This window comes from Ostrea edulis, chromosome 5 (assembly GCF_947568905.1).
Source record: "Ostrea edulis chromosome 5, xbOstEdul1.1, whole genome shotgun sequence".
Lineage (NCBI taxonomy): Eukaryota > Metazoa > Mollusca > Bivalvia > Ostreida > Ostreidae > Ostrea > Ostrea edulis.
The window spans coordinates 18,534,456-18,560,880 of record NC_079168.1 but is presented as its reverse complement, the minus strand read 5'-3'; the positions used below and the strand labels follow the sequence as shown (position 1 = coordinate 18,560,880).

General features: G+C 37.5%; 1 protein-coding gene and 1 long non-coding RNA gene across 4 annotated transcripts; one reads left to right on the top strand and one right to left on the bottom strand.

Moving 5' to 3' along the window:
• Positions 1–1,936: 1,936 nt before the first annotated feature.
• LOC125651906 (ADAMTS-like protein 3) lies at positions 1,937–16,114 on the top strand. 3 transcript variants are annotated; one of them, XM_048880748.2, is made up of 17 exons: positions 1,937–2,430; positions 4,285–4,443; positions 8,569–8,802; positions 9,138–9,288; positions 9,661–9,790; positions 10,337–10,538; positions 11,221–11,359; positions 11,618–11,647; positions 11,971–12,064; positions 12,645–12,775; positions 13,027–13,131; positions 13,424–13,553; positions 13,791–14,001; positions 14,176–14,979; positions 15,060–15,245; positions 15,631–15,778; positions 15,907–16,114. In XM_048880748.2, exons 1-17 carry the CDS (start codon positions 2,383–2,385, stop codon positions 16,008–16,010), a joined length of 3,006 nt encoding a protein of 1,001 aa, XP_048736705.2. In that variant the 5' UTR covers positions 1,937–2,382; the 3' UTR covers positions 16,011–16,114. The 3 variants fall into 3 exon arrangements, with proteins under 3 accessions (XP_048736705.2, XP_048736706.2, XP_056022833.1); XM_048880749.2 differs by lacking the exon at positions 11,618–11,647; XM_056166858.1 differs by lacking the exon at positions 15,907–16,114 and having other exon boundaries at positions 15,060–15,279; positions 15,631–15,756.
• A 2,045-nt stretch (positions 16,115–18,159) lies between these two features.
• Positions 18,160–25,281, bottom strand: LOC125650799 (uncharacterized). The gene is made up of 2 exons (XR_007361123.2): positions 25,225–25,281; positions 18,160–19,349 (listed from the first exon to the last, which is right to left on the bottom strand). It is a non-coding gene; the product is annotated as an uncharacterized LOC125650799 (long non-coding RNA).
• Positions 25,282–26,425: the final 1,144 nt, after the last annotated feature.

The window sequence follows — 26,425 nt, the reverse complement described above, 5'->3', positions numbered from 1 at the left end:
GCCTTACAGTGAGAACGACCAGTTAAGGTCACAAGGTCACGATATAGTTGAACGGATGATACTAATATCTGAGATACTTTTTGCAGCTTTAACAATGAAACTTCACTTACAAAGTTTCTATGACTAAAGAATGACCCTATTCTGGTTTCTATCTTTCTTTTATACTTGATACGTCTTCTACGGGACGAAGGCTACATATAGCCTGTAACTCCCGCTCTGTCCTACTGTAGTTAACTGTTACATGCGTGGGTCTTATGGAGTACTGTATGCCATTCCAGAACTTGTCTAATTTACTTTTAAAATCGTTGGTGTCTGTGGCACACACTACCCAATCTGGCAATCCGTTCCACTCATTTATTACCCTCAAGCCAAACGAGTACTTTCTGATATTTAAGCGGCAGTTTCTCCTTTTCCAGCTTCAACTTCAATAAGGATAATCAGCAAAATACACTATGTAGACATCCCGCTATGTCCTCGTGTTCTATTAGCCTTGTTTTCTAAGTTGCTAGAACTTGTAACCAATCCCTTTATATATTCATACAATAAAATATGTTCAGATCTGTTAGCCTTGGCTAGAGGCAGTAGTTTTTGGTCTACTCGGTCCTTCCCTGTTAGTATCCTGTATGTTTGGATCATATCTCCTCTTTGTCTTCTGAAGTACATAAATCAGGGGATCCAAGATTAAGTTCACCAAGTCACATATGGTAAGATAATACTTTTTGAGCTATGGCAAAGACACTTCAAATGAATAATCTCCATGACTTAAGCTAGGCTGATACCTATAACTATTAAAGTCAGAAGGTCAAGGTCGGTACATCATACATTGTTAGAAACGCTCTCTTGATGTTTCAAATTAATATTTGAGCCGTAGCAATGAAATTCCATATGACGAGTTTTTATAGCTAATAGATATTTCCTGTTATTTTCTAGATAGGTCATCTAGGCGCACAGTACACAAATGGTAAATCTCGTATCTCGGATACTATTTGAGATTTAGTAATAACACGTCATATAGATTTTATGGTCGTGATGTTTTTATGTCAAAAGATGAAGATCACTGGTTCAGATGGTAAGAAATCATTTGCATAAACTCAAATACTAATTGAGAATAAGCAATGAAATTTCACATGAAATGTCTCTATCCTCTGTCTAAAAGGTCTAAGGTCAACGTCACCAGCTCACGTATGGTGATAGGTTGTCTCTAGTTGATATATCTCAGATACTGTGATTTCCCACGAAACTTTTCAAGAAGAGTCTCCGTAAAATGTCTCCCCATATCAAAAAAAGTACAAATTAGGTACATTTTGTAAATGTAACTCGAGGGGGACATAACTTTACTGATTTGTGTCATTCAGATTAATTTCAACTCTTCACTGTGAAGGTGTTTACTGTTATACTTGAATTTCAACTCTCTCTTTTTCAGTAGTGCGCTTGCGTTTTTCATTTGTTTAATTTTATTCCCTTTCTCGGGTAACAATATTTTTCATACATCAATACAGTTGATCTAATAGTAAACTAGTATTTAGTGCAATCTCGTTCTCTCCGGAAAATATACCGGTGTCCAATTTTGCGAACTTTGACAGCATTCATCAGATGCTTCTGTGACTTTAAATATCATTTGAATTACATTGGTATTTAAATTTCAGTTTTCCAGATGTAAAGTACATATACCCGACAAATCTTTGATGAGCTTCTGTAATGCGAACTCTGACTGAGACAATTTTGATTTTGCAAAATGAATTAGCCTCCATACAATACCGTTTACCAGGTTGCCCCATATTCTAAAATGTTTTATCTTCTCCTGCTTTAATTAAGAGTCATATGTTTGGCTAACTATATCTTAACAAGATAAAGGAAACAGGCCCCCTCTCAGAGAGTTTTCCACACTTCACTTTGTTTATCACGTACCGCTTCTCTTTGTTTAGAGCACCGTAAATATTTTGAAAGAGGTGCATTGCATAAGAACACACACGGTTTTTGAGAGGGTGATTTACAAATGAAACTCGCAAATTTAAAGTCTCTTTACCTCATGGTCAACCGCACCAATAGAGATCGAGAGAACACCTTCCGCGGTCGTATCGGGTTTCCTTATCAGTGCTTCACTCTGGAGACTGGGGATATCTATTTTTCTGAAGTTTAGATGTACATTTTTCGTAGGGTCGTTTATTAACACGGATCAAGTTTTTACTATCATTTCATTTACAAGATTCTTCTTTTGTCCAATCTGGGTTTGTCGTATCTTTCAATTTAAAAGGCCGAGATTCCCGGAGGAGAATCAAACGTTCCGCATCGGTGACAGTGGTAGCTAGGAGCCGCAAATCGAGATGTGACGGGGGGAAAATCGGGATTTTATAGTTTTAAAATGATGGATTCTTCGCCAGAATGAAGATTCTGTTTGTATATGTAGATATATTTTTTCTCCTGTGTACAGTAAGTGCAATTTCTTCTAATATTTTTTGCATCATCTATATTTAAAAAAGAAAAAATGATACCATTTCAGTGTATATGTACACAGTGTATAAGTTTGTTTTATCATAGTAAGGGAATAGTAAAATCCGTTATTGTGAAGTGTGTTTTATGTGAAAACTTAACTCTAATTTTCAATGTTTATTATCCTTTCGACTTTATATACGTATGTATATATCCTTGTTTTAATCTTTTAAAATAAGAACCAAGTTTTCCATTGAATTGAATTTACACACAATGTAAATGATAAATAGAGCTGAACAAAAATATCCTTCTAAATAATTCTGCTGCATAAAATCTTCAAGGTCTTTTTAGTTTTAACTCTGCTTTTTCTCTTGACCTTCACAAAATTTGACGATTTATTGTATAAATGACTAGTAGCCGATGCCATAGAGAGATCTGATAAGTATCTAGCATATCTTTGATGTAACTTACTTCATATGGATCGCCAGATCACCTCGCATATATTTCAGGCTTTATTTCATACACAACAATTGGTGCATGTCACTTTCTTTGCATGTACATTACAAAATGTAATTTCTCGCTCTCTGCTTGACGATGGGTATCGGGGAGACGAATTCTTCTAACTCGAAAGTTTATTCAAGGCAAACCATGAATCTCTCAAAACAAAAGATAACACTGCTAGATACCGGCTACTGACGTGAAGGAAAGGGAAAGGGCAATGTCTTCATAAATTATCAATTAAGTACGAGTGTCCATGTAAATCCAAATTAATCCAATTTATCACCATGGTTCTTCTTCTATTACAATGTATACCCTCTACTATTTTGCATACATAATTAAATTATAAATGTAACTAAATTATACGAGTTATAAGTGTGTGTATATATATATGAAATCCATTATCACTCAGCAACCATACCTGATAAAAATCGTGTTAAAATTACCAACTTGCAAGTTTACATTTTGAAGATTAAAATATCTTATTTTAGTTACCGACACCTAACCTTTCATGATATATTAAGCTATTATCTGAAATAAAGTTAAACATAGGCTTTTATTATCATCGATAAAAGACATTTTAAAAAATAAAATAAAGGATAAAATCTGAACCATGCATACCGTGAATGTTGCTCAAGTTCAACGCTCAGAAGCTTTGGGCATTTACATTTTAGATGCATTTAGATACTGTAAAAATAGGTCTTCAAACAGATATATAGCTACATAACTCTATACTTGCGCAATAAAGTTTACCATCCTCTTTACTTAGAAAAAAGTAAACATGCCTTCAACCGAATTTTTGTTGTAATTGTTGAACACCATCCGTCCTGTTCTTTTTTTATATACAGTATATATATATATATATATATATATATATATATATATCCAAATTGTGTTTTTAAAAAAAATCACAGTGTCCTGTATAAAATATTAAAAGAAATAGAATAAACAGTACACAAAGTTAAAAATTTAACGCAAGCGCTTTCATTTTATAATCCTCAGGCGTTACATTTTAAAAAAATTACAAAATAACATATAAATATAAAATGCATCTAAAATGTAACGCCTGAGGATTATAAAATGAAAGCGCTTGCGTTAAATTTTTAACTTTGTGTACTGTTTATTCTATTTCTTTTAATATATATATATATATATATATATATATATATATATATATATACAGTATATATATATATATATATATATATATATATATATATATACTTATTTACTTAGAATATTAGAATGTACTTAGAATATTATTCGATTTTCTCCGTAGTTTATTTATATTTGATAATCTTTCTTTCTTTAGCTTATCTAGAGACACGTGATTATCTAGGAATTTCCTTCCCACAGGTATCCAGTGATTATTGGAGTCCTTGGACACAATGGAGCGCTTGTTCCAGAACTTGTAATGGTGGCGCCGCCTATCGGGTCAGACGGTGTATCAAACATCAGAAAATCGCTCGAGGTTGCCAGTCCGAAGACGTGCAGTATAAATCATGTAACACTCAGGTAATGCATCCAGTTCGTGTTAATCACTAGCTAGGAGGAAGCCAATGTGCTTTTGACGTCATTTGTCCCATGGAATTAAGAAAGTTTGGATTTGTATATATTTTGGAATGACTATTGATAACAGATGCTTTAAAACTCATTGTGTGAATCCCGAACCAAAATTTTGTTTACGAGTGAACTATTTTGTCGAGATTAAGAGTCGACTGAAACGAGTTGGAAATGTTTTAAAGTTGTAGAGACCAAGGCCTGTGAAACCGTTCAAAGATATGAGATTATGGTGTACACATACTGTTCATGTAATGATTCAAGTTCATAAAAAATGTATATTTCCCACTTTTGGGGAACATTTTTACAATAGACTGGTCGTTATTTAAGTCTTATTACGTGATGCGAGATACTACTCCACAATTCCCGAGAGTTTTTTTTTCTTCATTATACAATGCCGGTTTTCATCTGTCAAAGAACGTATTGAAAATGCATACTTTAAAACTGATTGCGGTCGTAAGAAGACGACGTGTTTTAAAATAGGAATGAGATAGACTTCTCAGGTCCGATCATTGTTAAATCCCAAAACATTTTTATTCATTCAGAGTATGATGAATGGTGTTAAGAACATTTTAATTCGATTCTTGTTTTGTATTTCGATTTCAATAGTCCAACTTTGTTAGTCTTGTAGTTTTTTACAAGACGTCTTCGAGTTTGAACAGAGTTTAATCAAACATCCAACATTTGTACGAACAACTTCTCCGTCATTTTCAGGTGTTCGCTTTAGATTTAAGCACATTTCCCATTAATTTCGGAAGAAACAAAAACTCCTAATTGGAGAGGGGCAACATATTCTACGAGACAAAAAAATGATAAAATGAAACCTTGAATATGTTTTGAAAGATGTTTTGCTTTTCACAAGAATGAACAGCAGATTAACTACTGAAACATATACATAAAAAATGTCTGTTTAGATTGCGGCGAGGATGTTTGTTTATTGTTTGCATTTTGTACGATAACTGCCAGGGAAGAATAATAGATTGTAAAATATCCCTCATTCTGAAGAATCGAGCTGTTATTTATGTTTCATTCTTATACGCCCATTTTCATTAATATCTATTTAATAACAGAGGATGAACACGGAGAGGTCACATGAGAGAGCAATTAATTTCCTTAAAATGACCAGTATGATAAATTACGATGCGTTGGGTTTCAACAGCCACATACCGTGGAACTATTCTATCATTCATTTACAGGATAGTTTTTGTTAACACTTTCTCACACCCATGACGAAAAGAACACGAAACACCGATATTGTAAACAAGAGATTTAGAAGGGATGATAATTGCTGCTTAACACTTTGGTTGCTTGGTATACTTTAATCCTGGAAGTTAACTACATGTATGTTGAAACGCAATGCATTGAGTCGATTCGCGATGGTGATCGTGGTCGCGAAATTTGAAAGCTGGGTATTCAAGTTTTAAAGAAGAATACCATACCATAGACCTTGGAGCAAATATCATTTCAAAACCTTTGAAAACTTGGTGTTTTTCATAATTTAAGTCAATTTCGAAAGCTGTATAACACCAATTTCACAAAACGGAATGAACATTTTACATTTGAAAAACTATATGTTTATCTATTGTATAGCACATTTTACGAAACATAAACTGCATGTAAAGTTAATACTTGTTGACTTTAATTTCCTTGTGTGAGGCGTTAACTAATTAATTTACAATTATTAATCTGTGAATAATTTTTGTTGATATATCATTGCGTGTCTACTATAATTCACACTCAATATGGTGTAAAATTGCTAATCAATAACATTTTGACTTATCGCGAAATTATGTAAATTTTAAATGATAATTTTCAAAGGACCACTATATTTTAAAAAATACTATAGATTGATATTTAATTAATGATCATAAACTACAAATTACAGTTGTATCAATAATTTTATGAATACTATTTGTCATTCATAGTTTAACATCGTAAATACAGCAATGAAAGGTGAAGATAACGAACAGTGATCAATCTCATAACTCCTATAAGCAATACAAAATAGAGAGTTGGGTAAATACAGACCCTTGGATATACCAGGTGGTATCAGGTGCCTAGGAGGAGCAAGCATTCCCTGCCGACCGGCCACCCCCGCCGTGAGCCCTATATCCCGATCAGGTAAACGGAGTTATCCATAGTCAAAATCAATGTGCCCAAACCGGCCTAACAATCGGCATGAAACACGTCAGACAGCATTTGACCCAATGACAGGTTGTATTGGCAAACTAGATCGTTATAACGACCATAGAATCTGCGAAATGCTAATTTTAAACAAGACTGTTGGAACTCCTGCACCATCAACTTGTTTGTCAGTAGCCTGCTTCGATTCAAAAACTGACCATACGCAGAACACGTTCTTGCGTATCGAATCAGTTGAGAGATGTAAACACCATATGCAGGTGATAATGGAACATTACTACATAAATATGGGAAGTTGACGATGGAGAAGTTGAAATCATCCCGTTTGTCTTAAAGTTGAGTTGTTGGTTTGCCGTTAATATCTACTTTCAATAAAATATCAAGCAGAAGTGGACGACTCTGTGGTGTCTTTTATTTCGAGTTCACTTGGATATATTGAATCGACATATGAATGAAAAGTATTATTGTTAATAGATAATACATCGTCGATATATCTAAATGTGGAATTAATGGCCACAGCAAGAGATTTTTTCTTCTCACGTAGAAGTTTTTAAAAATAAATTCTGCTTCATAGGAATATAAAACAAATCAGCTAACAAAGGAGCACAATTCGTCCCCATGGGGTTTCCAATAGATTGTTGGAAGACCTGATCACCAAAGACCACGAAGATATTGTCAATGAGGAACTCCAGCATATTTTTTATTTCAACTTCAGAGTAATTGTGCGTGGAATCAGAGTGGTGTTTAACAAAGTAATTTTTTGGATGACTGATCACTAGATAGGAATAGTAATATACATTATACAGTACAGTTCACAACTCTAAACAATCGTGAACGATCTAGCGATATTACTGCATGCCATGTTTCTCCGTTGATATTTGCCGCTTGATCTGAATATACACCAATCATTATCATTGGTTTGGTGAATGATTTAATGATACTAAAAACTATAGACAGAATCATGAACAACGTATTCATGTTATTTGCACAATATGTGTCAAAAATAATTAATACTGTGTTTTGATATTTTCATCCATACCTTCATCATCGCACACTACGGCTGGAACGTACACTCCACTGGGAAGAGGAGCGTACGTATCAGCCATGGCGTGCGACGATGACATACCTTGGGCTAAAAGAATTGTAAAAGCGTAAGATTGGGGGTGGGGGTGGGGATTACAGTTTGATTGGTTTTTCCCATGTCCATACTTTCTCCCTTTCATACGTTTTAAGCAGGAAGTGATGGTATCAACAAAAATGTCCTAACGTTAACCTGTATTCATACAGTGATAAACTTTGTTTAGCATTCGTAAACTATAGTGCACAATTGATAAAATGCATTTTCTTTCATTTTAGTGAAATTGGCGTCCCATACATATTTATAAGATCCCAATCGGTATGGCCAAAAGCATGAAGCACGTACCGACCACCAATATTATCTGATTTTTTTTTTTTAAATAAGAGAAAATGAGCGACATTTATATTTATGAAATCTCTTTAGGTTTTGAAACTATATGAGAAGACATGCCTTGAGGCTTTCCCACCGGCATATTGAATACAGTGCATGATTTTTGTTTGCTTGTTTTTAATGATTGTTTGTTTGTAAGGGTTTTTATTTATCAATTTTTTGTGGGTGTGTGTTTTCCCTTTTTTTAAACTGAAAACGTTACTTTTAGTAGTTTTTCATCAGAAATATTCATATAATCATGATGAAAAAAATCAGGTAAAAGTCTTATATTCATTATCTCCAGCATATTTCTATGAAAAACATAATGTCGGAAAGTAGTCCCATACACTCTAGATCTTCAACAAAACGTGAGAAACTTTGTTCATAAAACATTTGAGAATCATTTTACGTCGGGATAAAACCAATACGATACATAGACCCTAAACTTTTGCGTTTTGCAATTCTTTCAAAAAAAGTATTTCTATATTTAGGAATGTTTTGGTAATGAAGACGATTTTCGGTCCATGCAATGCTCGTCCTTTAACAATCAGTCGTATTCAGGACAACTGCTGAAATGGATCCCGTATCACGACTCCACTAGTCCTTGCGCTCTCTACTGCCAGGCCGAGGGATCTGATGTCATCCACCGGTTTGCTGACAGTGTGCTGGACGGAACGAAGTGTCGGAATGGTTTTAAGGATATGTGTATTGGCGGTGAATGCTGGGTATATCTAAATATAACATACATGTATAGCAGAAAATATACAAGAACATGTATTTACAACATATCATGTTTTAAAAGAGTACTTAATCTATATCGTATTATTACCCATGCGGTTGTAATTTTCACATCTGATGTTTATTGTTAACTAGATTGTTAGAGAAACTCTCAGCGATTGAAGTTTCTAACAGTCGCGGGTCTTCTGCTTGAGATAGATGATACAGAAGAAAAGAATCACCCTCTTTTTTTGCGACTCAATGACCCCTGGTTATTATTTGCTTTCAGTTGTAATGAACAAAACTTTGAATGTTTGATTTGAAATTTCATACATTTTTGTAGCATGTGGGGTGCGATGAAATACTCGGATCAAATACAGAAGTGGATGATTGTGGTGTCTGTGGTGGAAACGATTCGTGTATCTCTCGACATCAGACAAAATTCCGATGGGTACAATCTGGCTTTGGTGAATGTTCATCGACTTGTGGTGTAGGTAACATGCTTTTTCATTTCCTTTCACACTTTTGATTCGTTGGATCTTAACGAAGTATTTACTTGTAATTACGTATTTTGGTATTTGCGATTCAATGACAAAAGCTTCTTTTTTTTAATGTTTGGCAATGTATTCACATAACAGGACATTCCTTAATTCATTACCATTATTAACAATTATTATTCATCATTAACCCATACAAACAATTAAAACAAATTGAGATTGGAAAAGAATGCCCTATTTGACTTTTGAGATGATGGCTACTGCAATGATAAGAAGTCTGTGACCTTGATTACTGTGTTTATGAAGCAAGGTCACAATACATTTGTATAAATCTGCATTCAAAGTTTCGAAATCATGCTTTATATTAAGGATACAAAAGAAGGAAGTTGATGTGTGTGAACAGAGTGTCAGGCGCACGAGTCAGCTCGAGAAGATGCCTGTCTCAGGATAAGCCACGAGGTTACACTCAAACGTGCGAAGCACGCAAATGTGAAGGGAGGTGAGCTTGTTATTGTGGAACTAACGTTTGATAAGACCGACTCTGCAGTAAGGACAGTTTTAATGTTTGGACTTCCAAATATATTCTTCAATGATGTATTCTCACCCCTGTGTGATCCTTCCTGGTTATCTGATATTATAATTATAAAGTACTTATCATAAAGGCTGAACTATTTACACAAACCGGAAAATCATCTGACCAACGGGTAAAACTTTACCATAACTTGAAAGAGAAGTTAACCATTAAAATTAAAAAAGGTTTGATAATATATACTAGTATCATAGGGATCTTCCTCAAATCACGATAAGTGCATGGAATATTTTGTAAGAATCCATACCGGTTATTGCACCTGTGTATGTTTTAGATTCTTAAAGAATTGAACACCCCCACCCCTCCTCTTAATACCGTAATTCGAATAATCTGATATCATAACTCACAGTGTCAACATTGCGGTTCAGATTTGGTCGTTAATGTCAATTCGTCATAAGCAATATGGCAATATACACCGAGGTGATTTTTATCCAAAACTCTTTATATGAATTGTAGGTATGATTGGGTGTTTGGTTCGTGGAGTAACTGCTCATGCGCAGTGAAGTTCTCTTCTAGAGTCAGGCGATGTGTTTTGTTCCATCCAAATTCTACCCAAACGTATGTCAGCGAAGCGCTCTGTAACGCAATGACACCAGAAATCAGACGACCGTGTAACATCAAATTCTGTCCTTTATGGCATGTTGGTCATTGGTCACCTGTAAGTAATGTGGTTTTACAAAATGGGAAGCAGGCATTGTACGGACGTATCCATATATTCAGAAATATTTCTTTCAATGTAAAGAACAAATTTGTGCTGCATTTCATATGTTTAAAAAAAAACCCAATGAGATCATGCATATTTAGCATATTAGGCAAATGTATGTGTGCTCTGTGATTTCCGCATAAAACGTGAAAGCTAAACAAAATGTTTTATAAATTCAAACCTTAAGATATTTAGATTTCCAATGTTTTTGCCTTTGGTACCTTTACAAATTGTAATAATAGTCATTTCCCCACTTATATAATGTAGATGTAAACAAAGCACATATAAATCTTGATAAATATAGTCCATTTAATTTAACGACTGAGAATTCCAATGGAAATGAAAATGAAATGAAAAATTGAAAATACATAAGGGTATGAACTGCGAGCTTCACGCTGGCATACTTTTCTTGAACCGCCAACGCTCTTCATGGAAGTATGCCGGCATGAAGTGTCGTAGTTCGTACCTTCATGTGTTTTCAAATTAGAAAAATATATTTAAATAAAGGCATCATCTCAGTGTTAAGTCTGTTTGGCTCTTACTTGTCCTGTATGTTTTATTTTTAAATAATGTTTCGAGTATTTATTTATGACATTGGAAACCAAATACATAACCGACGATTTTTAATTTGACACAGTGTTCTGTAACATGTGGTACCGGAGTTCAACGCAGAGGTGTCGTCTGCCAACATTTCGGAAAGGAATTCTGTGATCTAAAATCTAAACCAATAACGGTCCAACCCTGTAACACTACGATTTCGTGTTCATTTCAATATGGTATGGGTCGAGTTAAGTAATTCTGTTACAGCTAAAATGTTATTTGCATGAAATGTTTATGAATATGACTAACAAGGGAAATGAACTCTGTATCAAAATAATTAATATTATCTACCAATAGATTGTTGTACTTGGGATAAGTGTTTTTGCAATATTCAATTTTACATTTATATGGTGTCATATATTTGGTATTTCGACGCTATAATTCTATATCCATGCTTGCTAGACGTTAGAGTGACAATACTTGTTCTTTTAAAGATGCCAGCTATGCAGATTACATGCTTAAAGGTACAGTAATGATATGAAGCAGCATGACCATGCATTTTTGTATATACTTCTAACGTATCAAATTAACATAATTTTGTATGTCATATACAACATTCAAACATTGCACTGCATTTTGAATAGTAAACCATAAAGATTGAATTATAAATTTACATGAAATTAATTTTATATTTTAAATTTCAAAAATAGACAATTGTTGTAACGAACATTTACTTCAGCAGGATGTATGTAACAAACTTTTATGTTATTTACACAGATATTACGATTGAGATTTGTACTGTAACACACCTACTGAATTTTTTACATAATCTTTGTGTGCAATCTAGATATTCAAGAAGTGATGATCGGGGAGTCGGATAGCAGATCAATAAAACGAATACCCCCGCAAAATCGCACAGAAAGGAAGGAACACCGCCCAAGGTACTAGATAATAGCTGTACCGCGCTGAGTAATGATAATACGATCAAAGTGTAAACATAGGCGGGGACTGACTCCCTGTAACTCAATACTGCAGGCAAATAAATCGGTTTTAGAACGCACAATGGTGCTGTAACGTTACACTGTTAACATTCCAAAATACACGGTTTAATTGTCTGGGGTGGGCTTAATAGGTGTGCAAGGTCATATATTAAATTTCAGGTGATGAGGAATTAATTTCTAATGAGATATGGAGCATGACAGAAATTTTATGATAATATCGGTAAAGGTTTTTAAGGTCTAATTTTCAATTTAAAAGCGTAATAACTCTATTAAGATTCGTTTGATAACATGCGATTTGGGTTGGAAATGCAATTAGTAAAAATATCATTGCATGACTAAATATATATATTTTTTTATCGCGATTAATCCAAAGAAAGTATATAATCGAGACAAGGATGCTATTGCTGAAAATTTGGACTTGATGGTTAAAGCGGCAACAATACCTGTAAGAATAAGAAGTTTTATTACATTGTATGAGAAAGCGAGAGCGATTTTGATTGAATATCATTGATATTAATAGATTCGTGGCAAGAGAATGGCAGCCATGTAGCGTAACTTGTGGTAAAGGACGGAAGTGGCGTGTCGTCAGCTGCCAAGTTTTTGTCCCGAGCACAGACAAAATGTCGGAACTTCCGGAAGAAGAATGCGCTGGTATGTAGAGTGTTATTTTGTCTTCAATGTTGCTGTTACAGAAGAACAATTCATACATCTCTATCTATCTATCTATCTATCTATCTATCTCTCCCCTCTCTCAATCTATCTACATGTATATCTCTCTCTCTATCTCTATATCTATTTATCTCTCTATCTATCTATCAAGGTTTCTCTTTACTAAGCGCAGTATCATCAAATGATTTACGATTAATATCCGAGGATAATATTTTCTTTGGATGCGTTTACAGGTACAAGGCCTGTGGAGTCGTCGCCTTGCGTAATACAAGAGTGCGTGGATCAGTTTGAGTACCGTATTGTGGGGATGACGCCATGCAGCAGAAGCTGTCTCGGAGGTAAGTGCTTCTTGCAATCTGTATAGAGATACTTACACAACACAAAAGGAAAATTGCTTAATATCAAAATACTTGAAAACCAAACATTTTTCCATCTTCATTTTTATGTCTTGAGCAATTCTAACATCATTTTCATCTTAAATTCTTTAGATGAACACTCTTGAATTCTACTTTTTTGTGAAATTCATTTTCATGATTATGGCAAGAACAAATCTGTTATGCACTATACATATCAAGTCAAGAACCAATATTCTTTAAAGATAGAAACGTTTTTCTTTACCAATCATTTCAGGTGTACAAGAAACAATCATTAGATGTGTTAATATACATAACGGTTCTTCAGTCGATGAAAGGTATTGCAGTAATGCACGGCTTATCCCCATTGACAGACGAGTATGCAATGATATCAATTGTCCACAAAGGTAACACTACATCACACATGTACTATTACTTTACTAATCCTCATACTTGTTTTAATTCTCCAATGCCCCAAAAGCAAGACAATTGTGTATTGTGATTTCATATACACCGGTTATGTAATGCCCCTGACAAGATCGGTATACTGGAAAGTGTGTTTACTTTAACATAGAAAGATTTATCGTTAACAAAATATTAGCGATTGCATTATGATTTCTTGTATCCAATACAATTCTACTCAGATGGAAAATTGGTGATTTTGGGATGTGTTCGGTGAGCTGTGGAGGTGGAATCATGCACCGCGATGTAGAGTGCATCCAGGAGTTTGCTGCTGGTTACCGAAACGTGATCCATCTTCCAGACTACATGTGTGAACAACCCATCCCAACGCGCAACAGAAAGTGCAATAACGTAGACTGTAATTCCGAGTGGATGGCTGGTGCTTGGTCACAGGTAAATATAATTGGGAAGAACTAACTGGGAAAAGGGAGGTAAGCAAAACTATAATACCTATGATATTATGGCCAATTTTGTTGGATTTTCAGTACAGGATATCAGTTGATTATACCTTATATCCAATGCTCAAGAAACAGCATTGTTCTTATCCTTTTCATGGAATTATTTTAGTGTTCCGTAACATGTGGTTCTGGATATCAGTGGCGCGATGTTTACTGTGCTAAAAAGAATGCAGAAGGACAGTACATAAATATTACCTCCAGCTTGTGTGATCTGAGAAAACAACCGATAGATATCCAAAAGTGCAATCAATCTGTGTGCCCAAAACCCAAATTGAGATCGATGGATGTGCAGTTCTTTCAACTCGATAAACTCAAACGTGTAAAACTTACAATTGGCATGTCAGCAGCAATCTTACCGGGAACAACAGTACTGCTCAAGTGTCCCACAAGGGGAATACTATTAACAGATATAAGTTGGTTAAAAAATGGAACAAATATTACTTATTCTAGAAGGATAAAGTTAACCCGGAAAAGGTTTTTGAAAATCAAACACGCCATTCCAGAATTGGATTCTGGGATATATTCGTGTAAGGCAGGATCCCTACAATCAAGTTCTACTTTAACCTTTAGCAGTGTGTATGACATATTTAAAGCTACAATGTTGAGAGAGAAGTACCTCTCTGGATTTCAACCATTAAATTTAGTGGCACGAAGCATATCCACAAAACAGATTGACCCTGTGTCCAGGAGGTATAGTCCTCTCTATCTCGTTCAGTCGGACTGGCGTCCGTGTTCGGCTACATGTGGTGGAGGGTTACAATCGCGAAATGTCAGTTGTGAAATCATAACACGTGACTACTATGAAGTGTTTCCGGTGAGGTACTGCACTAAAGCTGGACACAGAGCACCATTGTTGATTCAAAGCTGTAATACCTTTCCTTGCGTGGAATGGCATTTAGGAAACTGGTCTGAGGTATAAAATCATCTTGTTTGCTAACCATTCTAAGAATATCTAGAAATAAGGATGATCCTAATATGTTAATTCTCTTGTAGTGTTCATCGACAGAATGTGTGAGAGATAGGGTTGCTTTACGAAGACGAGAAGTACATTGTTTATCAAATGGTCAAATTATGAATGATACTTCACACTGTGACAAACTGGGCCACATTCCTCCATCTGAAAAAGAATGTTCAAATAATGACTGCAAGGCAACCTGGACTGCTTCTAAATGGACAGAGGTATGCCTACACCTGGGAACATAGCAAAATTGATGTAATTCTGACTCTATAATATATTCTGATTGGCATAATTATTGATTCCTTCCTTGTACATGTAGCCACAGGAAGAAGGGAGTGTCATTTTTTAAGTATACTACCATTGTGATGATTTTATTTCATTTTACATTTAGGGGTATTTTTGGTCAAACTTCGAAAATTATTGTGGTTGAGTAAAAAGTCAGAGAGAGAGAGAGAGAGAGAGAGAGAGAGAGAGAGAGAGAGAGAGAGAGAGAGAGAAAGAGAGAGAGAGAGGGAGAGAGAGAGAGTCAACATTTATTTCACAGAGTTGTCCATCATAACGATATCACAGTGTACCATATGATTGACACGTCTTTTATATCCGCAGTGTCTTGGTGAATGTGAACACAACGGTTTCAAAACCAGAACTCTCAGCTGTGTGTGGGCTAAAACGAAAATTTCAGCAGGGCGTCACTGTGCTTCTGTCCAGCGCCCAAAGACTGTCAAAGTCTGCAAAATGGGACGTTGTGTTGAGAGTTAGTATCCATACGTAATTTTTAAACTCATAATGCCATTGATAAAATCTAAAGTTGATTTTACTTAACACCGACCTTGTACAGCTTGCACCAGTTGCGTTGACTTTAATTTTTGTTTTCTTTTTCAGCATGCAAAGACAAATCAGAATACTGCAGTGTTGTTAAATTAATGAAGTTTTGTAAATTTGCAAACTTTCGTCGCAACTGTTGTTTATCTTGTAAAAATTCATGAATGTCACGTGTTTTCATGTCAGATAATTCTACCTCATCAGGTACTAATGATCAAAAGACATTTGTATTGTTGATCATTGTGAATAAACATACATATCTTTAAAATTGTGTTCGTAGAATTATGAAATATTACCTGCTGTCTTAAACGTTTCTGGTATAAACTTTGAAATATGATGATACGAATCATATTTTGATTTAATGAAAAAGTAATAGAATAAGGAACTTAAGATTTTGAAATGTGGATTTCATTAAAAGTAAAAATTATGTCTTTTCTTTTACACATTTTTTCTTCCGGAAGTTATATTTTTCTTTCTCGTACCTTTTGTGAATTGCCATATTTTCTAGGTGCAATAACACTATCTCACAGAGTTCTATAACGTTCTTGTAGATGATTATTTTTGCCAATTATTGACAAATTCGAAGCAAATGTTTGATGATCAAACTTTTATAGTTTCTATACCTACATCAGCAGGAAAAAAACTTGATATGAAAGTGATGCATAGGTAAACGTTTGCTCGATGTTTTCCAAAGTAAAATGTATGTAAAAAGATCAAAAGAAACACTAAATTTGCTCAAATCTGTGGCAGTTTTTGCCATTTCCATTGATGATTGTGACAAATAATTCTATAGACATCATCTTGGAACTTAAATTTACCAAGGTATCACAGTTTTAAATCTATTTTAAAATTAAGTAAACAATTAGGGCCACATGGGACCTTTATCCTTCCTTGCTCTTTGTCAAAAGGTTTTTTTTTTAAAAAATCGAAATACTTCTCGCATTTATTAATATATTTTAAAGGTTTCACATAAAACGCAATTCCTCTAGACTTAATATTAGCCTCAAAATATAATCAGCATGCTGCATTATAACCGGTATATCAAACTGTATAATTCATCATCATCTGTGTAGTCATCACTCTCCTCATCTTCATTTGGTCGATGCACTTGTCTACTTGTTTTCAAACCTTATGTACTTGGCATTTCGTTTTCTGAAGCCGTTGAAGGCTTTTTAGAGACTTTCGATTGTTTTTTATGTTTGGATTCGGGTCCTTTGAACCCGGTTTCTTTCTTTCTTCTGACGAACTTGGTTTGAGTTTTTAACTGTTTGCCGTTTCTAATATTTTCATGTTAGATTTCTTCGACAAGTTGCCAGCAAGGAACGGAGTGACAAATTTGCGCTTTTTCGTTTTCTCAGGAACAGATGTAATTTTTCTTGTTTTGAAGAATTCTAAGGGTTTTTGAACATCTGAGGGTGTGAATTTCTGGTGATAGTAGAACATATGTGCCCAAGTCTTCTGTTGCATGATCTGGTAATGGTTCATGGTTCATACCGCTACATGTGCTTGAATTGTTGACATTTTGCTCAACTTGTGACTCGTTCAAACTCTCATGGACCTGAGGAACTACACAAGCACTTCCAATATCATGTGCTAGATAATCATCATCTTCAGCTGGTTTTGAGTAAAATATGGTAGATGGGGCAGTTTGTTCAATAGTGATGGCTTTTGTGTTTACTGGAAATATTCCTGTCTTCTTAAAAAGCTGATATAAGATTTTCTGAACACATTGCCTTTAGGTATGGTTTTCTAGTAAGAGCAGCTACATTGTATATCATACTTTGTTATACTACAACCTGAGTTCTTTTGCATGAAAACAGCACACTCTCTGTTGTAAATATTCTTTCAAAGATCCCCACATCCAATGGCTGTGTTAAGTGACTACTATGAGGAGGAAGGAAAAAAAGTATGACGTGTTGTTTTGATATGGGAACGATGTCCATCAAACAAAGTATTGGGTCTTGATTTGGATAATTAGTTATGCCAACATTAGCTGTAAAATGTTTGGTCAAGTAGTTTTCAAATATTGCCCCATTAGACCAGCCACCTTCACTCATTGTTCATTCAAGAACTCCTGATTCCACCTTTTCCCAGGAAACACATAAAATGGGTCAGGGTATATATTTGCCCACAGCATTCCCACCAGCAATGAGTGACTGTTGGTGACCTCTGAGAAGTAACTGACTGGGGGTTTAATATTTTTCCACACACAACCTTGAGAGGAGAGTGGTATGTTGATATACCTGTTTCATGTATATTGTAAATTCCGGGAGGTTTTTCAGATAAGCCATGGTGAATAATAAGTGTCAACAATTTCTGAAAGTATCTCTTTATTGCATCTGGTGAAGCACTTTTTGCTCTTGCTATTGAAAGTTTCTGAGGTTTCACAAGCTTTAACATTGGCCATCTTTTCATAAAAACCAATTGGTGCTTAACTGGGCAGAACTTCATCCTTGCTTGATTTGAAGATGTTTAGTGAGTGAATGAACATAGTCCTTACCCATACGCTGTATGCTCATTTTCATGTATCTATAGCCAATTGCTGCCATGTGAACCAATGTTGTGCCAATGCTTCTTCCCCATGTGTGAAAATTGTAGCATGTCATACTTTTGAATCGAGAGTTATTTTCCCTTCTGCTCTGTCTCTGAGAGTTTGCGTTGGCACATAGAATATTTTCGATGCCTTGTACACAGACATTCCTTCTGCTGTAACTGCATCATATGACCTTTCAAGATTGGCTCTGTTATAATTTAGCCTCTTTTTACCTTTGACCTGTTATAATCTAAAATAAAATCAATTTATACTATGTCTTCTTTAATTTAATTCTTACTCTATAAGTTGATAAATAATAAATGAAATCATATTTTTTGGTTAATTTCTCCCACCCTACATTTATTTACTTTCCAAATACTAGTAATTTTTTCTTATTTCTCTCATATCTTACGTATGTAAGATACAGATATTCTATGAAAGAAAGGTATGTAAGATATTTCTATCTTTCATATCACGTGACGTTATCTTACATATCCCGTGACGTCATAATCAATACACAACTAGCTTGCAACTTACCTCGCCTCGATTGACGAACACTAGCGTCTGCAACGCTCTTGTACAAAAAATGACAGATTGTAATGTCCCTCATAATCTCCAGGTGTATGTGACCGGACACAAAAATACACATTCCTTGAACAATTACTGCACACTCAACAACAGTCAAAAATTCCTCATACACCCATGTCATCCGGTGCATTATGCCCGTTCACAGAAACCCAGCCCACACGGTCTATTACTTCTAGGCCTACCTCCACATTCACTCTGTCAAAGTCTACTGTCCGTGTCTCAGGTGAAATAAGTGCCTTCAATGTCCATGAGACTCGAGTCCTTGCACGCGTGAAAAACGAAAGTCTAGCCATGCCCATATTCACCAACAAAAACCACTTGGAATTCCTCTTCACACATTCGTCATTAAATAACTGCTTAATTAATATCAATATCAATGCTCCTTTAAAGAAAAGAAAAAACGTGCAGTTGTGAATGCATATTCTGATTAGGTCTGTCAAAATGTTTCGCGCTGATGACTGTCGAGTTACGTCACGCACCCTGATTATTGATTTATTCAAAGAGGAATAACTCTAATACAATTCACTTATACACTCGTCGGCCGATTTGTTGTCGGCAACGTAGTTGCCAAAATGAAGGTCGTAGAATTCGATTCTGGTGTTATTTTTAATGTACAGAGAAAAATTAATTAATTGGAAAATTCTCAAAATGGCGTTGCTAGGCACAAGGAAAACGGAAAACTCTAGAAATATGAGAGAAAAATACTCTCTTATGAGTTGCCATGAAATATTAAGGTGATTCCACCCTCGGGGTTGTAAAAAAGCGGTAAAACCCTCGGCAAAGCCTCGGGTTTCACAGCTTTTTTGCAACCCTCGGATGGAATCACCTTATATTTCATGGCTACTCATAAGAGAGTCTTATATTCTTACAAATGATTGAAGATGATTATGTATATTATTGATTTATTAAATATGATCCTGCATCATAAATAATTCGAATATTCAGGAAAATATCTACTTAATTTTAACCAGTCTGGCTTTCCATACATTTGTAGTGGGGTTTTTTGGGGGGTGGGGTGGGTGGGGTGTGTGGATTTTTTGTATTTCTGGTCGGGCTCGGAGTCCTCTTACCAACAATCTCTAAGGAGAGCAGATGTGCTTTAGAAAGTGCAGCACTATAGTTCGCATATTCGTTGACCCTTTGTAAATTGTTCTGTTTATTGGCCAATATATGTGTTTCTAAGTGTTTTTCCGGTGTTTTGTGTATAGGAAATCACTTCATTGGCGTCCCAGGTAGGATATTTTGCCCACCTGCGCCGCGGATCATAACAATGGTCGCAGGTGGGAACCATTTTGAAATGCTGGAATTAGGCTAGTTTTGTTAACTGATCAATTGTGTGCATTGTTTCTTATCGATAGGGAATCGACAGTGATTTTTATTATGCAATTGTGATTGATTAGTTTAGTATATGTATATTATTTGATAGCTGTGTGGCAGCAGGCCTAGTAGGTTCATTAGGTGCTATATTGCATTGCTGTGTGTATTGCGTGCTAGGCAGTTAGGTGGGTAGATATGGAACGGAAACAGTGGTCGTTTGGTCGAGGTAGGGGGAGTCCCGGGTTGTTGAGTGGCCTGGGGGCCAGGAGGCTAGGCTGGGTAGCACAGCAGGGGCCAAGGGGCAGCTTGCAGACAACGTGGGGGGCTCAGCACCTGGCAGAGTGTATCAGCTATTTGGTTTTATCACACCTATTAGACCGCCATTGTACAGTACCCCGGAGGTACATGGGCGTAGGGATACTACATTACTGGGAGAAGTTGATATGTCCTTGACCCAGGGATACTAGGGATCCCGCAAGGGGCGATAACAGCAATGTTGAGGGGTAGATAAAGGTCGGGTATGCACCAGGGGACGAGGAGTTCTTGCCTAAGCTAGATGCCGTGGAGGCTAGGTTTGAATTTAAGACACAGTTGCTGGATGGGTTGTTGGATTCCTTAGGGTGTAGGCACTCCCAGGGACCAGTTGCCAGGGAGGACCACAGTAGTGGGGGATCCCCCGTTGGGAACTGAGATGCACAGTCCATTCATGCTGGTAACAGTGGGGATATCGGTATCCCCAGTATGGCAAGCATGCCAAGTGATACCCAGTTTACTTCGTCCTATGGGGGACATCATTGTCCCAGGGTGGTCATTCTGGGCAATCGGGCACAGGTATCCGAATGTACAGTGGAGACGATGGTGGTAACCCCAGAGAAGTATCACCCAGGGAGGGTGGTAGTTGGGGAAGTAGGGCCAGTCATACCTCAGATATCAATGGTGGTGTAGGGCAGTTACGCCAGAGTAGGGGAGCAGTCCCTTGGGGGGGGGGAGCCCCTGTATACATGTAGCAACGATAGCCCACATAACTCAAGTGTGTATGGTGTTGCCCAGATTCGTAGGGGATATGTAAACCCAGTAAGTAGGGAATCCCCCGGGACACAAGGCCACTCATCTAATTCCCAGGGACGGAATGTAGATGATATGGAGTTTGGGTCAGTCGGGACAAACAGGGAAGTCTCATTCGCCCCACCCTTCAGCAGTGAAGCCTGTTTGTTAGGACCCTCTGAGAGACTCTCAGGGACTTCCTCATCGTGGTCACCAAGTGGCCATTCGGGAAGGTTGGGGCGTTACATCCCCGTGGAGGCTGAGAGCCTCGAGTATGATGGTAGTTTAGAGTAAGTTTTGTTCTACGCAAAGTTCAAAACCTTGGCCCGTTATTATGGGTGGAATGACGACGACAGTGTTCTGGCATTAAGTGTCTCGGTAGAGGGGGCAGCCCTGGAGTATTTCCATATACTCTCCTCCCAAGGGAAAGAGATGACATTCGGTGAAATAATAGCTCGTTTTGAGCAGCGTTTTGGGAAAGGCACATTGCAGGTAGCATCACAGTTGGAGTTACAGGTGGATGAGGTGTCCGTGGGGCATAGGGACAATGTAGACGGGGTATGAATTTTGGTCGCTCGCCAGTCAGACAGGGGATTAGACATAGCAGGTCAAGATCGAGATTTTCACTGGTTAGGCATATCAGTACAGAATACTGTAGAGATGGTCCCAAGTTGTCTAGTCAGGGTGTGTTAGTTGATCGATCTCCAGGGACTGGGGCTCAAAATAGGTCGGGGCAAGTGCTCTGTAAACCCTTATTAGGTACCTCCAGTCCAGCAGGGTCAGCAGTCGACAGTGTATGTCATGAGGTCAGAATGCCAGTGAAACCGAGTAGTGGTGTGTCTGTGGTGGATAGTAGTGTTTTGTTGTCGACGGGTGTCGTTGTTCAGAGGGCCCAGGGTGAAGTAGGGGTCAGGGACACAGGGTCGGCGCAGACAGGGGTGCTACCAGGCACAGATGAGAAGTTGTGTGGTTGGCCGGAGGACACTGAGGCAGGTGTTAGTCACCAGGGTGGTGGGCTGGAGAACACCGGGGATAGTGTCGGTTGCCATAGTGATTTGACTTCTTGGGGTAGCTCTGGGTGTTCTCTGGGTTTTGATGTTGACATGGCTGTTGATGTGTTCTGCGATGTGGATGATAATCCTTCCAAAGTGTCCGAGGGTTGGGATGGTGACAATGGTTTTGTCACTGATGTTGAGTTTGGGTGTCAGGTTGAGGCACTGTCTGATGTTCCGCCTGGTGTGATCGGTAACTCGTGCCTCTCGGCTCATGATCAGTTCGGTTTGAGTGGTTGAACCAGTAGTGCTGGACAGCGGGATAATGAGGTGGCACGGGCTCTGGTATTGCATTCCGTTGATGGTCGGATGCGGATGACGAGTCGGGGGGGGGGGGTGCAGTTGAGTGTCGTGTTGGTGAGTCTGGATTATTCCAGGTGGAAATCGATGCATGCGCAGAGGTTTGTGATGAGAGCTGTGTTGGTATTCCATGCAAGAGTGAAAGCATGCAGGCCTCAGTTGTAGTGCTAGAGACTGTAGCTGAGCGGCACAGTCTAATCATTATAAATCCCCCAGTCATGATTGAAGCAGTGGCCTATCAGTTCCCAGGGGAGTGTGTCCCCAAGGCACCTGACAGATGTACCATTGTGTGTTGGTCTGATGGAGGGTGTGTTGTGTCTGCGTTTCATGGAGATGACCCCGCGGATGCGGGGTTTGTGGCTCTGTCCGGTTCGACCTGGTGGGATAGTAGTGTTCCTTCTCTGACTGAGAGGCTTCATCCTGATAAATGTCTAAGCAATGAACGGAGTGGGTTTGTTGCTTGTGGCTTCGCAAGTTTCCATTGGTCGTGGGGTAATGGCTATGCATTCCATGTTCAACTGACAGTGAACCAGGGACAACCCAGGTTTGGTCATCGCAAGGGGGTACGAAAGAAAGTTAATGAGTTATGTGAGGGGTGTGAACTCCTCCATGCACACAGTACCCCAAAATGCTGGGAAGGGTAGGTTAGTCTGCAGTAGCCCAGCCGTTCTCGGGCAGGGGTATTTCCTTATGGTGTTTCTGGATCTGATGACCTGGAAGATGTAATGTCCTCTGGTGTGATGTGCCGTGTCCGATGTCCAAGATGGTACCTGTCCTGTGACGTATTCATATGGAAAGTTTATGTCCGTATGTGACTCTGTGATGTGACTTAACTGTTACTGGATTTTCTGTGATGCGTTGTGTGACCGTGACTTTCTGTGTTGTGAACTTTTTGGACTGCTAAAGTGCTATGATTTTATAGAGTAAAGTTTATTATACTGTAAATCATAGGTGTAATTCATTCATTTATTTATGCGATTGTATGTATCTATTGTAAGCTACAGTGCTGCAGGTTTAACATATCGGAATTGGGACATTCCTCGAAATGGGGGGTGTAGGGTTTTTGGGGGGTGGATTTTTGTATTTCTGGTCGGGCTCGGAGTCCTCTGAGCCTGCACGTGCAATTCTCTTTCTCTTACCCGCGAACTCTAAGGAGAGCAGATGTGCTTTAGAAAGTGCAGCACTATAGTTCGCATATTCGTTGACCCTTTGTAAGTTGTTCTGTTTATTGGCCAATATATGCGTTTCTAAGTGTTTTTCCGGTGTTTTGTGTATAGGAAATCACTTCACCTTTTTAGCTCACCTGAGCTGAAAGCTCAAGTGAGCTTTTCTGATCACCCGTATTCCGGCGTCCGTCCGTCCGTCTGTAAACTTTTCACATTTTCAACTTCTTCTCAACAACCACTGGGCCAATTTCAACCAAAGTTGGCACAAAACATCCTTAGGTAAAGGGAATTCTAAATTGTTAAAATAAAGGGCCAGGCCACCTTCCAAGGGGAGATATTCAAGAAAAAGTAAAAATAGGGTAGGGTCATTAAAAAATCTTCTTCTCAAGAACCACTGGGCCAGAAAAGCTGAGATTTATATGAAAGCTTCCTGATATAGTGCAGATTCTAAATTGTTAAAATCATGGCCCCCGGGGGTCGGATGGGGCCACAATAGGGGGTCAAAGTTTGGTGGGTTTTTTTGGGTTTTTTTCGTTGTTGTTTTTTTTTTTTGATATAGTGCAGATTCAAGTTTGTTAAAATCATGGACCCCGGGGATTGGATGGGGCCTCAAAATTTTACATACAAATTTATAGGAAAAATCTTTTAAAATCTTCTTCTCAAGAACCACTGAGCCAGAAAAGCTGAGGTTTATATGAAAGCTTCCTGATATAGTGCAGATTATAAATTGTTAAGATCATGGCCCCCGGGGGTCGGATGGGGTCACAATAGGGGGTCAAAGTTTTACATACAAATATATAGGAAAAATCTTTAAAAATCTTCTTCCCAGAACCACTAAGCCAGAAAAGCTGAGATTTATATGAAAGCTTTCTGATATAGTGCAGATTCAGGTTTGTTAAAATCATGCCCCCCTGGGGTAGGATGGGGCCACAATAGGGGATCAAAGTTTTTCATACAAATATATAGGGAAAATCTTTAAAAATCTTCTTCTCAAGAACCATTGGGCCAAAGAAGTTCACATTTACATGAAAGCTTTCTGACATAGTGTAGATTCAAGTTTGCAAAAACCATGGCCTCCAGGGGAAGGTTTGGGGCCATAATAGGGACTACGGTTTTACATGCAAATAGATATGGAAAATCTTCTGATATGGACCAAGGTGACTCAGGTGAGCGATGTGGCCCATGGGCCTCTTGTTTTGCATTGGCAACAGTCATGTGATATAAACATCAATAATTACCAGACGACATTATGGAAACGATTCAAATAGATTGGACTTGGAACTAACCAAATAATGTTTATTGTTGCACATGGTTTGTTAGTGCATTTTTAGAAAAATGAGAATTCTACCATGTTTGAATCTATTTTGCTAAAACTTACCGATAACATTGGTTTTGATGAAAAATATATCGTCTGACACAACAACATTACTTCCTGGTTCGATTCCCAGAATAACTCGTCGGTAAAGAGCGTTGCACATGCGTAATCGACGAACGATAGTGAGGAGTAAGAGAGACGCTCTCGGCGAATGTGACTTGACAACAGGAGATACGTACTATTCCTAGGCACCTGTTACATGTAGCATCGCTTGTGTTTCCAGGGGGTTCGTGTTTTTCCTGTTTTCAATTTTGTATTTTTCATTGAATTTATGAGATTGATCACTGTACATTATCTTGTAAAAATGCTCATCAGAATTCCCCATTACTAAAAATAGAGGGTGCCTACTTTCGATTTCATGGCGGCAGGAACGCCCAGTATTGTTGTGTCCGTTTTGTTGACTATTTACATAATCTGCGAACACTATAGCAACTATTACGCAAAGGTAGATTTCAAATACTTTCAACTGGACGGTATACTTAGAAAACCGTACGACGACGGACCACATAATTATAATGCGTTCAGGTGTATTTATATGTACCCGGTCCATGGACAAAACCAAACAGACCATGGTCTCTCCGCAAACCAAAGAAACATTGTCTCCCCTCGTGATCACGGAGAAAATGATAACAGAACAACTAGTCGAATTGTACAATGTACGGAGGTATGCACACTAGATAATCAACATGTCGTAGTTTGCAATGGGCAGCATATACCCAGGCAGCTTTTTAATCTACCATCGAATAATGATATTCAAGAACCGCCATTACCTCGACTAAGCAGTCGCATTGAATACCTTCCATCCACAGATTCAATGGATGCAATAGAAATACAAAATATACCCAGGCAGCTTTTAAATCTACCATCGAATGATATTCAAGAACCGCCAATACCGAGACTAAGCAGTCGCATTGAATACCTTCCATCCACAGATTCAATGGATGCAATAGAAATACAAAGTAAGTATCAAGCAGGTGCTTTTTTATCTGAATGTCTGTTCTTTACTAAATCTGAAAACATTGCTTAAGGACCCTTCTATAAGGTATGAGTATGTCTTCTGTTGTGTGTGTCTGTTTCAAAGAACTTAAATTCTTCAGAAATGTATATGAAATGAACTCTAGGTCTCTTTATGTTGATATCCTTACATATAGATCAGATAGGTCTGCATTAGCAAAACTTGGACTGAGTTTACACAATTTAGAAA

Bases quoted from the DNA above. Each gene is read 5' to 3' on its own strand.
- LOC125651906 (XM_048880748.2), top strand. From the start codon at position 2,383: ATGAAGATTCTGTTTGTATATGTAGATATATTTTTTCTCCTGTGTACA. The intron at 2,431-4,284 runs GTAAGTGCAATT...TCCTTCCCACAG, and splicing joins TATTTTTTCTCCTGTGTACA to GTATCCAGTGATTATTGGAG. The intron at 12,776-13,026 runs GTATGTAGAGTG...ATGCGTTTACAG, and splicing joins TCCGGAAGAAGAATGCGCTG to GTACAAGGCCTGTGGAGTCG.